Source organism: Xiphias gladius, chromosome 6, assembly GCF_016859285.1.
Source record: "Xiphias gladius isolate SHS-SW01 ecotype Sanya breed wild chromosome 6, ASM1685928v1, whole genome shotgun sequence".
NCBI lineage: Eukaryota > Metazoa > Chordata > Actinopteri > Istiophoriformes > Xiphiidae > Xiphias > Xiphias gladius.
This window is the reverse complement of record NC_053405.1, coordinates 27,054,535-27,071,726: the sequence shown is the minus strand read 5'-3', so window position 1 is coordinate 27,071,726 and position 17,192 is coordinate 27,054,535. Positions and strand designations below refer to the sequence as shown.

The window sequence follows — 17,192 nt, the reverse complement described above, 5'->3', positions numbered from 1 at the left end:
TTATAGTGGGGATCAACAGGGGCTGAACAATAAGTGTTTGCCCCCAGACCCCCTTGGAGATGAATCCAGCCATGAGCTGAAGCTGATGGGAATGTCATTAATTTTGCAGGTATTTGTTCAAACTAAAGTATCATCACATTAAAAAATTTTGACCTGAACGTGGCACTAAATGTAAGGCCAGGCGTTCACCAGTTATTACCATTCAGCCTGAGCAAGACTGTAATTGTCAGTACAAAATTTCATGGCAATCCATCAAATAATTGTCGAGATATTTCAGTCTGAACCAAAGTGGTGGACGTTTCCAACAGTGTAGAGAGGGTTTTGAAACAACATTTCGAACTTTTTACTATGACGCTTGGTGTTAGCACTCGGGCCAACTAAATTTTTACTAATGTTAAAAGAATTGAGGAGAGAGCACTTGTGGGCCACAATTTGTTTTCTGTCTTTCATTCTTGTTCTTTTGTTCGTCTTCTTTCATTCTTTCTTTCTTTCTGTTTTTTTATATTTCAACATTATGTGTCCTCTCTGTGTCTCTGTAGTAAAGTTGTTTTTGAATGGCAGCAATGCCTTTGTGTATGTCTAGATGGTCACATTTTTGATTTCCTAATGCGTCAGCCATGCTTGGTGGTGGTTGCTGAACTTTGTATGTCGCTTGTTGAAATGTTCTTAAATGCAGCTTGGCATGTTCTGGCCCCATTCAGGCTGTCAGAGACAGTTCATTGCCATTCTAGCTGGTGTGCCATGTCCACCACATGCATGACCGGAGCATCTTGCTCATGCTCTTTTTTCTGCTCCATTATCTTTACACACCTGCTTATTTTTTCTGGACCAGCTTGCATTGTGTTATTTGTGTAAGTTACTGACTCTGTCTTTATGTAAATCTAGCAAAAATATTTTTTCTTGTTTATGTCACTTCTAAGAAATCTGTTCTCCTTCTGACAGCACTAAATACAAAGAACAGATGAGGCAGATTGGAACATGATTACTTTGTGCAGGTATCTGGTCATAAACCAAAGTTTTAGACAAATTACAATCTAGCACCTCTAGAACATGTACTGTGTTTGTGTACCAAGTCTCATAGCAATCCATCTACTAGTTGTCAAGACATTTTACACAAAACCAAATGCCTCTAGCATGAATAAAAATATTGGCAAAACATCTCTATAAAGTGTTTTGTAAATATGGCTGCTGTAGAACAGGCTGCATGCAGATGCTCCACTTTTGAAACTCTTCCAGTGGGCATTTCAAATGAGTCAGAGATGATGCAACTGGAACATGATGTAGCTGGATCTAGTGGAGATCTGGAGTTAGTTACCCACTTCCAAAAAGTTGGGAGACTTGAAAGAGAAGGATTTAATCAAAGCAGAGAGGGAGATATCCTGATTCTTAGTCCCTAGTACAAGTCAAGCTCCAAAAACCCTGGAGCCTACAATTTGCACGACGTATTCAATATTGAAACACCCACATCTATAATCTAAGTCCTAAATGCTCTTAAATTGTAACATACTTTTTTTTAATTACATTTTCTTTTCATCTAAAACATCTATTATTCAGCTCCTTTCATTACTGTCTTTATCTTTTCCTTCACAGTGTAAAAGCAGAGTTTTTGGCCATCGGGATAAGGAAAGAGCAAGCAGAACAGATACAAATAAAGTGAACACACAGCATGAAGGTAAACTCGGTGGCCTCAGAAATTTAGACACGGCTAAACAGGTCACTTAGTTTTTGTTGTTTGTGAAAATAGCTTGTCTACATAATCACAGCCCATAACTGTGCTGTTTTATTTTGTTGGCTTTCCTCCAAGATGCCTATAATACCGTTTGTCGTAACAGGCAACAAAATACAACAAAAATAGTTTGCAATTAGAGTTTTGTGTTGCTCTGACATGCAAATGACACATTACACAAATGTGACACATTACACACATATAATAACAAACATTTTGCAAGTCTCCCCAAACTAAAACTAATAAATCCCAAATGTAAAGCAATTGCTCCGATTTATGTGGAAATCGAAATTTAGCCCAACTTGTAGCCTTCTGAAGACGAAGGATACTACAGTAGTAAACATGAGGGCAGCCAAAATATAAGAATCAAAGTAAAACTAGCTGGTGTAAAGTCAAATAGTCCACGAATCTATGCAGGACCCTCGACGTTGATTGATGTCACAGTTGCCATGAAACAACGCTGGAAAAGGCGATCTGGGTCTGGGGGCTGGTTGTCACAGTCCAGCTTGCCGCTCAGGAAGTGTTTCCTGAGGCCTTGAGGTCCAGATGGTGCGCTGGTATGACTCGGTTCTGGACCTTGTGGAGTCGATGTAGAACCTGGAGGGCAGAAAATTCACAGTATGTACTCTGTGTAAAGAGCCTGACACACCACAAAAACAGAAAAAACTATGAAACGTATTGTTTTTCAAAGCTGTTATAATCAGTAATTTTACTTTAAAAATGGACCTATGTTGTAGAAGACCTTTGTTCGAAATCACAAACCTTTAACAATGGATCAACTGTCTATGTCTATGTGAAAGGTGTCAATCATAGTGACAACCCCATAGAAAATTAACACCTGACCTCTGCAGTTACCCTCAACTTTTACGTGTATTCTAGCATATTTCAGGTCACTGATTTGGTCTCCAGCCGGCAGCTTTACTATTTTGGTTGACTCTTACCATCTTCAACATCGTGTCCAGACACAGTTAATAGCTGTTCTCAGCAAAAAAGCTCTCCATGGCCAGCAACAAAAAGAAGATGAACCCAGTTAGCATCTAGCTGGTGAACATAGTGGATCTTTTACCTGCTAAAGAGCCAGAGATTTCCCTCAGGGGTTGGCGGAGACCAAAACAGAACTAACAGAAAAGTGTACAGTATGCAACGCAAGACCAGTGATTGATAACTATCATTGGTCTTCCATTTATCAGGTGGCCAAAAACACAACTCCAAATCAGTGCTTAAAGTGCTCGATGTCTGCTGGATGTGTAAGTAAGCAACTGTTTGCTAACAACTTTGTCATATGAACTTAAAAGGTGATAATGCAGAATGTCAGTGTTGTGTCTGCTGCCTCCAGGTGACCAAAAAGAAAAAAGAAGAGCTCCAGCCATCAGTTCTATTGGTTATAATAACACCAATGATATCTCCAAAGTAACTGCTGAGATCTGAAAGCGACAACATCACGAAAAATAGGTCCAATAGGGCAACAAGCACGTGATGAGAGCCAGATAAGCTGCCACTTTATTCGTTGGTAAAACTAAAAGTGACCATGCCTATAATGCCAAAACTAAATAAGGCAGTTGCAATGCTTCTGTGGTGCTCCAGGGCATCATACAGAGTTAAGTTAGTCTCCAACCTTTGTGCGTGATATACAAACAAGAAAGAGGCTTTAATCAAAGTTCTTTATATAAAGTCGTCTCAATAAACTGAAGGCCACAGTAGTGGGCTGTATAATGGCAAAATCATAATTACCACTTCAGATGACCCACGGTCTGACAAAGCTATATCCTGTTAAAATGTCACCATCTAATCGTGTACAACCAAAAGGCATAGTTTGTAAAAGAATTTGTCCCTTTCCATTGCTTACAAACATAATTGACCTGCTGGTCAAAATCTGCTGTGGTTAGTGAGACATTATATTAAATTAGTTTTTTCAATTTCCAGCGAGGAACTCTTACATCTGCTCCTTTTCACATTTCTGAATAGGGTTTTAAGGGGAAGTGTGTACTTTGCTTTTTCTAAAACTGATCCACTGTAATAGTATGAAGGCTACCAAAGGTGACAACTACAGAATTCAATGTCAGTAAAACTCACTCTCCATTGACTTCATTTAAAATACATAAGAACTCATTTCAATGGACATTTCTTGTTTTTTTAATGAATTCTGAGATTGAAGTACTGTAGACAATGGAAAGAAAAACTGCTAAGTACACTTTCTGTGGTTTTGTGAGGGCAAAGTATATTGTTTCTTGTTTCTGTATGTCAGATAAGAACTCTTGTATTACAAAATTATATATTTACCTTCAAACATTCTTTTTTTACCATCTACAGTTTGATCTTTGTGTTGCATATCTACCAAAAATCCCATCATCCTTTTAACACCTTAAAGGAAGTGTTTTTTTTTCTTGTTTTGTTTTGAATTGGGAAATACTTTAATTTGCTTTTTGCCAGAGCTAGATGAGTTAGATTGATATCAACCTCTTATCAGCACCAAACATCACAAATCTGGCTTCCAACAACACTAAAGCTCACTAACTAACATGTCTTATTGTGTTTATTTAATCTGTACAGAGAGAGAATTGTAAATGGGACCAACTGTGGTTTTAGAGTGATACATGTTAGAAATAGCAACAGTACATAACTCCTCATGAAACCACAAATTGTCATTTACCTTTCTGTGGATTAAACATACGGTGCTGGTTCAAATTACTGGCACCCCCGAAGTACAGAATTTAGAATTTAAATGCAAATTAACCAATTTTGTATGATCAAAATATTTTAATAAAATGTCCGAGGTTACTGAACAAAAAAACAAAACAAAAAAACAAAATGTGAGAGTGAGTGAAAAAAGAGTGAAAAAATACAAACACAAAATGTACCCCAGACACAGTTATTGGCACCCTTCACTAATATTTGGTTGCAGAACCTTTACCAACAATGACAGCCTCCAAACGTTTCTTGTTGCCATCTAGAAGCTTCTTGCACCAGTCTGCTGGTAGTTTCTGCCACTCCTTCATTGGTATGTGTTCAAGCTCTTTTAAGTTGTGCAGGATTTCTTTTTGCAATGGCAGATTTCAGCTCTCTCCAAAGGTTTTCAATGGGGTTTAGGTTAGGACTCATCGCAGGCCAGTTTATAACAGTCCATCTTTTCCTTTTCAACCATTCTTGTGTGCTGCTGGATGTGTGCTTTGGGTCGTTGTCCTGCTGAAAGACCCACCTTCACCTCAAACCTAGTTATCTGACACTGGGTAACTCATTTCACTCTAAAATACCTAGGTTATCTACTGATTCTATCATTCCTTTGATACATTCAGTGCCTCTAGCACCAGAGGTGGCAAAGCAGCCCCACAGCATGATAGAACCTCCACCATGTTTTACTGTGGGTAGGGGGTTCTTTTCCTTATGGGCTTCATTTCATTGCCTGTAAACAAACTGATGCACTGCATTACAAAAGAGCTCTACTTTTTTTCATCTGTCCAGAGAACATAATCCCAGAAAGACTGTGGTTTATCCATGCGAGTTTTTGTAAACATCAGTCTTGCCTTTTTGGACCTTCTTTTAATAAGTGGTGTCCTCCTTGGCATTTGCCCATGGAGCACCACTTGGTTTAGCTTGTGGTATAGGGTACAGGCTGAAACCACCACTCCAGATTGTTCTTTCCACAATCTGCATCAACCTTTGCAGACTTCTCTCATTGAGTATCTTCTTACCGCCATGACCTGGATGCATCTTAACAGTTTTATGACCGTGAAACATCTTGATACCATTACGAGGCCATTGCCTTGTGAAATTTTGGAATTGTTAGGTTTTTTGATGGTAACATTTTTGAACTTTTCAGACAGCTCTCTTGTCTTCACCATGAAAAGAAAGCGGAAACAATCAGCCCCTTCTTATGCAGTAAAGCCATCATTCATTGGTTGATTCAGGTTATGTGAACACTGAAAATTAAGCACAAGTGAGTCTTATTTGTTTTTTATTTTGTTTGAGGAACTAATTTAAATTCATCAAAAGGGTGCCAATAAATCTTTCAAGCGTACATTTTATGTCTGTATTTTTTATTTCATTATATGAGAGCATTTTTTTTTTGTTGTTGTTGTTGTTCATTAACCAGTAATTTTATATTCTGATTATACAAAATTGGCTAATTTGCATTTATTTCTTAAGATTTTCCAAATTCTGTACTTAAATTCAGGGGTGCCAATAACCTTACCAGGACTGTACAACATACAACATGATAGTGAACTTCTGACGTAAAATTTAGAGCGTCAGACAGAGCCAGGCCAGCTGTTTTCCCCTGCTTCCAGTGTTTACGCTAAAAAGCTAATCACCTCTTGGCTCCAGCTTCACAGTTAGCTTAGAGACATGACAGTAGTATCTATATTTTCATTTAACTCAGAGGAAAGAAGAAAATAAGTGTATTTCCCAAAGTGTTTAACTTTTGGGAAATACAAAGAATTGTGGCTAGTTTGTTTTTTTTTCTGAATCAATGAACACAATTTAAGGCCCTACAAAATTCATCATTATACCCTAATTACCAACCATTACAGACAATTTTACATAAATCTAAATTAAACTAAGTACAATTTAAAAATATTTTCTGTATTCCACTGTGAAAGCAAAACTCGGCTTATATAGCTTATATGGACTGCTTTAGTTTGAACAGCTGAGGCAAAGTTAAGGACAGACTAATGAGTGTCCAATCAGGAGTAGGATGGGTTCATGTTCTTAAAGAGCAACTAAACAGCAGCTGAAAATCTCGTTTTTGCTGACCACCAGAAGATCCACTTCTCAATCTGCTGTGATGTAGAAGTGTACTCCAGGGTGTGTCAGTAGACTGTGACTTCACTGTTGGATGTGGTTTCAGGTGCAACATCGCAAACTACTGACTATACCCATTAGAGGTGCTTTCAGAGGTAAACTTTTAGCCAGGGGTGTAGTAAAATACTACTTTTTAGCCTCTGGTTACGTTCCTCTATCAATAGAGACCCCATTTTTCATTTTTTTTCTGCATAGCCCAAACATGGTGGAAGTTCACTGATGAAAAAACTACTGAAAGAGCACTAAACCAATTTGAGTAAAAATCTTTCTCCTAAATCTGGAAATGGGAGCAACCACACAGAGATTACAGAGCATTAAAGTTTTAAAAGCACAGTAAATGTTTTGAGATCACACAATTATTTGAAGTAGGATTTCCTTTGCTCAGTTTCTTTTAAGTCGTTTACTTTGGCAATTATATCCCTCGCATGCCAATACAAAGAAAGGCGGAGCAACAACCATTTGCTTTGTCCTGCAGGTAAAGTGTTGTCCTGTTACATTTCGTCTTCTAAGTCACATCAGGCAATTTCCCTGCATGTTCCGTTAGCTTGGTCCGATGTCTACAGATGTGACTGTGAAATTGGTAAAAACAAACAAATATGGACATATCCTATGGAATTTTACTGGGGAAAATGTGTTGATAAGACTTATTTCACATCATTGACTGCTCACAATCTGCTAGAACAGCAACAAAATTATGAGAGTACGAAACCCCATGATACTGCACTCCAATCTCGTTTAGTGCTTATGAATATGTCCCTGAACATTTTTAAATCTAATCTTGTTGGTTGATTGTAGACTGACTTTGTTTTGTGCTCATTCAATAGTTTTGCCATTATTTTCAAGATAAAATAAAAGCACGCAAAAATCATAAAGCATGTGAAGAGGATTCAATATATGAGCTTTTAGTTTTAAGATAAGAAAATGACAGGCTCGCAAAGTCAAATAAAGGCTGATAGGTTCGTTTTTTTTCCAAAACCTTTGGGTCATCCATTGATTCGGTATATCAGAGGGTTGCTCCTAAATAAGTCAGTGTATTTTATTCATGTCTTTGCAGAATGTCCCCTGCAGGGAGATGGAAATGCAGTCAGTACCTGGTGCTCGGAGTGGCAGCCCATTGTCCAGACCTCTGGGTTTGGTGGTGATGAACAGACAGCAGAGGACACAAAGAGTAATGATGAAGGCAAGGAGAACCACAGCGGCTACAGAGAGACCCACAAGAGCCCCAAGACTATAAGACACAGAGCAAAGACAAGCAAGAGTATCACCTTACAGAGCAAGATACATCCAACCGCTTCGATTTGAAATGCTGGTATTGATTACAGTTTATAAATGTGTTTCCTTTCTTTTTTTTAAAGGAAGATTCTAATTAATAGCCAACCTAGATGTTATTCTCATGCTTTGGTCCATAATGACTATTGGACATGATTTTGAATATTTGGGAAGAGCCCTGTGAGGTTGCCAGGTAACCAGCGCAAACTAAGAAATAGCCTAACTATGGCATGTAACTTACCATCAGGTGACAACATGATGTCTTTACATTTCTGTTTGTGTAGGTATAACACAGGCTGTGGACCGAGCCAGGCTAGCTGTTTCCCCTTGCTTTCAATCTTTATGCTAAGCTCGACTAATTTCCTCCTGACTCTAGCTCCATACTTAATTCACAGACACGAGAGTACGAAGGAGAGAGTGAGAGCAAAAAAAAGTGAATTTCCCAATATCTGAAACTATTTCTTTAACAAAAATGATTTCAAACACGTTATTGAAACGTTAAGATAATAATAATCCCTGTAGCTCCCTCTCTATCTTTCCAGAATCTGTGTCCCCCAGATCTCTACAACAGAGCTAGTAAGTAAAATGTCACCATGACTAATAGTCATAATGGACAAAAACATAAGACTAAAAGCCAGGTTGACAAATACCAGAATTTCCCTTCAAAAGAAACCTCTGTCCACCTACTTCCGCATGTAGGCTATTTGTTCCTGACCAGTTTCCATCCCAAGCCAATGTTAAAATATTCACCCTAAAAATAAATAGTGTTTTTTAAAACTAGCATCTTGGTGTGTCTTTTCCCCCACTAGTAGTGTATCATAACAGGTAGAATCCTATTTGAAGTATTAAAGGTGGCTGCAGAGTTCCAAATTTTCTGTCTAAAGAAGCAAAAAGATTAGATAAAAAAAATTGGCCACTTCCAAAAAAGAGAGAATGGGCCATATATGACGGAAGAGAACGTGACTCAAGGCAGCCTGCACCCCCAGCAACTATAGAGTAAAAATAGAAAAGCGACAACAGAAAAAATGGATTAAAAAAAAACAAAACAGAGACGATGTGAACAAGCCTGTGTCAGTCAGCGTTCGGACATTATGGAGCATAGTGTCGGTTCAGGCAGAGCACTGAAGTCGTGTTTGGCATCAGCTGTTTCATTCATGCGTCACAATCGTAGGCTCATTCACAGCTGTGTGGCTATCAGCTGACTGGTAACATTCTTCATGTTATTGTTTTTGTTATTATTCTGATACACTCATGCCAACACTGTTTGCCGCCGCAGTCCCCTCCACAATCTAATCACCTCCCAATTAGCTTTATTTCTGGTACTGTTCATTTAGCTAATATTAATGTTCATGTATGTTTAATAGAGGGGGATTAGTTCTCCCAGCAGAACTCTGGCAGATTCTTTGAGAGCGCCCTCAAAGAATAGAGCCTTTCCTGCTGAAACCAATGCAAATATTTTTAAATTGGACTAATGTGGGTGCTCTGACTGATCTTTGTCAGAATATGTGCCGCTGCGTTCTGTACAAGCTGAAACTGATCAATAGTTTTCGTAGACAAACTAGACAAAAGAGCATTACAGTAGTTCACCCTGTTAGAGGTGCTAGAAAAATTGTATATTAGCTTTTCTGAATCAGCCTGGGAGAGGCTGCTATAACAAATATTTATACAGCTAGATTTGGCAGGAAAGACTCTGTTCTTTGAAATAACTTCAAATTCCTGTGACTCTGAATCATCAGTTTGTACAGAGAAAAATGACATTTTCTTCTTCGCACGCTCCCACCTTATTTACGTGTTCAGCTGTAATGTGGTATGGAAGCACTGTAACAAGCAGGTCTGTGAAAATCACTGAAAATCGTAATGCTGCTGAATTAAACCTTTGCGTGCCTATTTTTTACATGCAGATCCGGTACGAAGGATTTGTTTGTTTACTGTCAGAAAGAATTGGAAATAGACAATTGGAGTGCACTTGCAGTACAGCCCCAGCAGGAAAGCTGAAACAAAAAGAAGACTCCAAATTAAAAAGTACCTACACAATTATCCTTACTGTGCTTCATCAAAGGATGAATTATGCAAGATGATTGAACGAGTGATGTGTCCTGCAATTATGCCTGATGATATAAATGCCTCCTCAGTACCTCGAGGGTAGTAAAGCACTCCAGTAAAAGCAGTGTGCGTTTCGGTGGGGTTTTTATTACACATAATGACACGTAATGATGTCGGATGACAGGATGTATGCTGCCCAGAGCCGGCTAATTTGAATGGACCAAAACTCCTACCGCGATCATTTGGTAAAACGTTACATGAGTTGCAGTGTGATACGAAGGATGAAGGATAAACTTTACTACAAAATGACCCACAAAATTACATTCAGTCATAAAACTGCCAATTATCCGGTAAAATATTCAGCCTCCTAAATGTTTCGCACACTGCATATTCAGATTGTCACAACGTATTGTCCATTGCAATGTTATTTTGTACTTTTAGATGCACCTTCTGTGTGATGAATTATAGCATCAGTTTACACAAAGTACAAAAAAAAAAAATGAAGACACATTATCTCACTTACCTCTTGCGGTATCTAGCCATGCATATAGTTTAGTCTCCTGTTTCCGCAGTCTTTTTCTTTTTTGGTGCTCACAGCATTAAAAATTACGTCTACATTATTCCGTGTAACGGGGACACAGTTTGAGAGAAAAGATGATTTAACTGGACTTTTGCAATGCTGTGAATACCACTAATTAAATTCCATTCATCTCTATTGTATTAGGCTGGCAGCAGGAATCTCGAGAGATATATCTCAAACATGGACAGATAAACACTCAAACATCTGGATGATTAAAATGATGAAAATTAGGAAAGTCAAAAATAGAAAGACAGAAATTCAACCAAATAAAGGGAGGCAAGTAAATGTAGATTGATGCATTTTGAGAAATAGAATTATTATATAAAATATGGGGGGCCACTCAAAAATAAATAAAGGATTTTGTCACTGTCATTGTAAAACACTGTATTTCTGCTATCAGAAATGTTTTATTACAAAATCACTGAATTCTATCACCATAGCAATCCTTACATATAAACATGAGCCCAGGGGTTCCAGGCAGTGAGGTACAACGATTTTTTTGAGAAAACAGCAGTCGTATTGGCCTGATACAGACAAACGGAGTTGAAAGTATCCAAATTGGCACCTTGAGAGAAAAGGTTGGACCAGTGCATCCCCAGTTCTTTGTCAGTTCACTGAATGACAGGCAGTTGCCCCAGATGGTAGCTACTCATTGTGTGTGAGGAACTCAGAGGTGAATTCAAGATGCACTCATGACTTATTTTTATTCAACATCTCTTTGTTTGTTTGTTTTTTTGTGGCAAATCTCAAGAACGTCCACGTTTCTCCACCTCCACATTGGGCTTGACCCAGACGGCAAGGTAGCCTTAAAAACTCCTTTCTGAACTCACCAAAATAGCTACTGATTCTGGATGAGTCTGAAGGCGTTTTTTCCAGATCAGAAGTCTTCCCAGTCAGTCTTCGGTGTCTCAGTGAGCCATTAGAGCCAAACGGGGACAGGCTGCTAAATGCCATCAACAGGTTGACTCCTGAACACAAACCGCTGATATAAACAGTAGATTATGTGCTTTTCAGCTCATACATATATATATAGCCCTTAAATCTCCTGCTGCGGAAAAAACTCTTGGAAGTGATCCCCACTTTTGTGCTGTTGCACGTTGCGCTCCGGAGATTTTGTTCTGCATAACGATACGTTTCCATCAACGCCTCTCCACCGCGCATCTCTGACACACAGCCTGGCGGGGGATGGAAAAAAAAAAAATATATATCTATGCAACGCTTCAGATTAACTGCTTCTACTACCACCTACCTTAACCACCACATGTATCCATAGTCGTAGGGGAAAAAGCTGTTGGGGTCATCACAACAGTACTTCAAGTCACTAAACCCGCAGCAGAAAAGTGCCGTGGTGTCACTGTCCGCTTTCGGACACGTGAAGCCCTCCACGAACACGTTCTCTTTGCTGTAGTAACTTTCGCAGTCCGAGCTCATATCAGACACAGTGCATGGACAGGCGGCGTGGCGCACTTTGAAACCCGCTCTCATCTCGTCCATCTCCAGCTGCTGCAACTTCATCACATCATCACCATTCAAGCACCTGATCCAGGAGCTGCTGCGCTGAGGCTGCTGCACCCCCACCCATCTCTCTCCTCCTCTCTCTCCCTCTCTCTCTCTCCTCCTCTCTCTCTTCCTCTCTCTCTCTTCCTCTCTCTCTCCTCCTCTCTCTCTCTCTCTCTTTCTCTCCCTCTCCTCCTCATCCTCATCCTCTCTCTCTCTCTCTGTCCCTCTGACCATCCAAGCATCTGATCCAGGAGCTGCTGCGCTGAGGCTGCTGCACCCCCACCCATCTCTCTCCTCCTCTCTCTCTCTCCTCCTCCTCCTCCTCCTCTCTCTCTCTCTCTCTCTCTCTCTCTCTCCTCCTCTTGCTCCCTCTCCGTTTCATGGCCAAGAGCAACAGCTTCCCCAGGTTCAGCAAAGATTGAGAAAACAGAAAATGAAGGCTCCAAAAATCCATTAGAAAAAATACTGAGCGTTTTCAAATGCTCTGAATGATCATATCAAAATAACGTATGCATGATCTAATACAACTTTTGTAATGCAAATGTTGCATTTAAATTTAGATCCATCCAAAGGGTGCTGGTTGGTGACTGGGTCTCTGTCTTTTATAGTGTGCTGTAGGTGCTGCAATTGATAGGGACTTAGGACGGATTGCGACGTGAGGGGAGTCCTGCCATATACCTGTTTAGAGTCGAGTTTCTAATCTGTGGCACAGAGCCGAAGTTCCATCCAGGTAACTTGTAACGCCCCTTCCGTGTCTCGTGGCTGGCTGGGAGACTGCCGCTGTTCAGCGACCAGTCCCAGCTGCTGCGGTATCTCCGTTGCGGTAACCCCCAATGTGTAAGCTCCATTTTTGGGGGGGTTGCATGTCAGCTGGGGCCTAACCTCGGAGTTTATAAGCACATAGAAATGAAGTTGGTGAAAAACAGGTACAATTAAAATAATATATATGTGTCTAAAATACATTTTAGACGTATATATAATATACAATAACTAAAATTCAATGCACAGTAAGTAAGTAAGTAATATTTACAGAGGCCCAACATTCCCCAATGAGCATAAACTAAATAAAATGTAAAATAGAATAAAAGTTTAACAAACTGAGAATAGAGATCAAAGAATGGAGCATTCTGGCAACTGTAATATATACTGAATATATACACTGTACATGGTACTGTAATGTAACATGGGCATTAGTGCATCTCAAGGAGATATTACTAAGGTTTTGTACAGTGAGGACTTCCTTGCTCTTGAGTTTGCTCTGTGAGAGAGTCTCTTGCTGAAAGTTCTCCGCTGTTTGACCTGCAGGTCACAAGTGTGTGTGTGTGTGTGGGGGGGGGCACGCTGTGTCCCTCCCTGTAGACGGCCTCAGTGTTGCCCTTTCACTCCCGACTGTGGTCGAGCGTATGCTCCGAGGTATATGTAATCCTCCGACACCTCCACCTCCTTAATATTAATAATGTTTGGGTAAAATAAACAGTCTGTCGAGCTACTTATTCAACTTATTCAATAATAGTTTAGCTACAATGCTAAACTGCAGATAAAAACGCTTCATTCCAGGCTTTTTGAGGTCCCTCTCCATGCAATATGATGGAAGGATTAAGCTTTTAGGAATTTTTCCCAACTTTCTGTCATCAACTTTTAAGATAACACGGATGAGAAGCCCTGAACACATCCTGAAAAATGACATTTGGACACCTACAACTGCGCCGACTCCACGTGCTGTGGAAGACTGCACGATACGATAGAAAGCACCAGAACAGCTACTAAATGGACCTGGTGGTGACGGTGTTTTGTCAACAAGACCTACAACTGGTCACAATTTTTAAAGGGGCTCTCTACCAATGTTACTCATTAAGTTGACTTGTCATGAGGAGGCAGGAATCCTGGGAATTTTTGTATCCAGTGTTTTTGGAGCTTAACACATTCCAGGGACCGAAAAGTCAGGATATGGTGGATTCTGCTGCTTCGATTTTGAGTATTATTATTTGAATCTGTCTCTTGCGAGTCCTGCACCACAGATAGACCTACTTCAGCTGGATTACTGAGACTAGCTTCAAACAGTGTCACTCCACCCTTTCTGTACACTTTTATATTAAGATCCTGCGCATGTTGCTGATTTAGGAGCACTGCGGTCTGGTGAAGACCCTTGGTCAGATAATGCATTGATACCCATCCGAATGTGCCAAGTGAGGAAGCGGCAGCATTTCTGACAGCGAAAGAACTCACTAATGCGGGGAGGAGGATGCAGTTCTACAAGTACCTGGCTTTTGAACTCGACTGAGAACACTGAGGAGCTACAGTGGTGCCTCGGTCTTTTGGTTTATGATTATATACAGTTTCAAGTGCTAAGGCCCTGCTATAGTCACATGACAGACAGACATCTTCGCGGCAGGACATTTGAAGATACCTGTTGTAAAAAAGAACAATTAATGAAGCGATGCTTACATTGAAAATGCAGCCAATATATCCATGGATACTTGTTTCATACCATTTTCTAGGTGTCGGTTGTGACGGAGTTATCTTAACTGTGGTATATGGCTACTCTGATAGTCCTCTATTAACACTGTGTTGTGGATCTGATTTTCATTATCTTATTTTGAAATGATACACAAACCATCTGGTGAAGGTGTATCTCTGCTTTCTAATAATGCACCCTTTATAAAGGGTTTACCTGATGTCTTTAACAATGGTTAATATTATAATGCATATGGCTGAAATATGAAATGAAATTGAAAGCGCTGGTTCCGTTTAATGTTGAACAAATGCCAGATTTTCAATAATGACTGAAACAGAATCAAAGCTGATTCACCCGTTTTTTTAAATGCATGCCTGCTATTGTATGTTACTTGAATTTGATATAATTAAGCAATTTTACACTGGCTGACTACAAGAGATCAGGCCTTTTCATGATATGTTGTTTGTTTATTCAACTTTGGTACATCATATTGTCGTCTACTTTTAAATAAAGTTCAAGAAAAAGTCTGCTTTTACGTAATATCACAGCATGTCTTGCAAATTAAACAGTTATTGAACTACTTAGCGAGGCAGAACCGTTTAGTCAGCATTCAAAACAAGAGATAGAAGAACTCTATCACACAAAGGGTGTCAGTCTTTCACTGCTGTTGAAATACACTACGCATCATTTCATTCATCATATTTCAAGTTTTTCTGAATTACTGAAATGAAGAGGTGCCTACATCTATATTAGTTACTCAAAGACCTGAGTAGGATGCACGACACAATTTTCTGGTTTATTATGGTTTTATTAGAACTAAGATAAGTGCATATTGGGCTTCTTGTTACCTGGAAGGATACGGGGTTTCCATGAGTCAAACATGTTCCAGTACGCAAAAGCTTGCATGCAAAAACTGGCTGTTTTGTGTGGTGGTATACTGATCAGGCAGCGTCCAGAAGAAGGGCAGCAGTGATTAACTATTTAAGGAGGAGGGACGCAGGAACGACACAGTGACAGCATGACAATGACGATTTCCGTCTCGTACAACACGTATCACCCCCTCACCAGGGGGCAAATGCAGAAACTAACCACCTTTAGCTAATCCTGGATCCAACATGAAGTCACTCACAATTTACCTTGTGTGTCTGAGTCACCAGATTCTGCCATCTTTCTTTATGTCCTTTCTGAATCAACCTGTGTCCATCTGGCCGTCAAACATACATCAGGTTTTATCGATGCTCCCATGTTTGATGACTGAACAACCATAAGAGGAAGCTAATATTAAAGGTCAAAATTACTGACATAAATGTAATAACCCAACCGTGATGTATCAAATACTACATGACTGAGAAAATTGTTTTCAGCTTTCCATTGTTTGCCTTCAGTCATTAGGAGCAAATCTCCTTTCACCACATCATTTTTTTTTTTTTTTTAACTGATTACTGTCAAAGTTAAAAGGGTACATTTACATATGAAGATTGGTTTACACATCATCAAAGAATCCACCTCAGCCATTAAATAATGTCCTCTGTGGCTCTAGAAGCAGGTTGATGAGTAGGAAAAAATAATCCTAATGCTGTCATCATCATTATCTGTGGTGAATTTTTTTTATGTACTGTGCATAAATTATGTTTTCACCGCTCAGTATTGCACTTTCCACTCCACAGCTGTACTTATTTTGCATATTAAGATTGTAAGTGTTGTATGTACAAAGAGCTTATGAAGCATTTATTGTAAGCAATTAAACTACTGAACCACTACAATTTAAGTAGCCTATACTATATAAGTAGTTAAAAGTAGCTTTCACACCAGCCAGCTACCACATTAAAATGCTGCTTACATATGAATGCATCAGTAATGATAGTCCGACGGGGCCCAGGGGACAGGGAGCTGACGAATGGAGCTGGGGATCTCAGGGGAAGAGCCCGATGGGCTGGGCAGGGGCAGAGGACCTTGGGTGGACGGCCTGAGGGCCGGGGAACCAATGAGAAAGGAGACCTCAGGTGGACGGTCCGGTTGCTGGAGAGCAGGAGAGCAGAAAATCCCAGGCGATTCTTAAGCAAAACGTACTTACTAAAACAATAATTGTGTGATTTTACATTGTGGTATTTATATTTTTGGTTAAAGAATACTTATCCCACAATTGGTTAAGTCTCCAGTCACCAAATTATTATTTATTATTATTAGTATTATTCTAATCACTGGAGGGACGATGATGTATTGTGGCATTCCAACAGTAACGCTGATCAGCCTGATGGGGGCACCATGCCTAAAGGGCCGAATTTCAACGTCACTGTGCCGACGTTGACAACATCAGAGGGCATGGGTGAATGATGCTGCTTGACACGGGTAGAGGGTTTCAATTTTTAAAAAAGTCAGCCCTGATAAAAACGAAAAACTTTAAAAGACAATAACGTCATCACCCACGACATTACATCTACTATACGTAAACTCAGAGCCTGCATCAATCATCTATCATTATTAATGGAAGGCAACATATTTCTTTGCCGTATCTTTCCTCTGCTTATACTGCAACAACCAAATTCCCAAAGGATCATTATCCCTGAATCTGACATTGGACACATTGTGGCTGTCTCGTGGTGTAGCCGTTTTGAGAAAAAAAACGGTGTATTGAAATGTTTCACCTTCAAAACTGAATTTAATTTGCTCTTTTTTTTTCTCTTTTTGTGTCAAAGGATCGAGTATCTCTGTGTAGCTATAATGTGTGTATGTGTGTGAATGCATTGGGAGTTTGACATCTCAAGGACGGAAACTTCGATGTTGAAAGTTTTAACAAAAAAAAAAACGTTTTGAATTTGTAA

At 39.6% G+C, this 17,192-nt stretch overlaps 1 protein-coding gene across 1 annotated transcript; it reads right to left on the bottom strand.

Moving 5' to 3' along the window:
* Window positions 1-2,003: 2,003 nt before the first annotated feature.
* Window positions 2,004-11,846, bottom strand: LOC120791206 (protein shisa-like-2A). Its single transcript, XM_040129465.1, has 3 exons — window positions 11,665-11,846; window positions 7,615-7,751; window positions 2,004-2,323 (listed from the first exon to the last, which is right to left on the bottom strand). Exons 1-3 carry the CDS (start codon window positions 11,844-11,846, stop codon window positions 2,136-2,138), a joined length of 507 nt encoding a protein of 168 aa, XP_039985399.1. The 3' UTR covers window positions 2,004-2,135.
* Window positions 11,847-17,192: the final 5,346 nt, after the last annotated feature.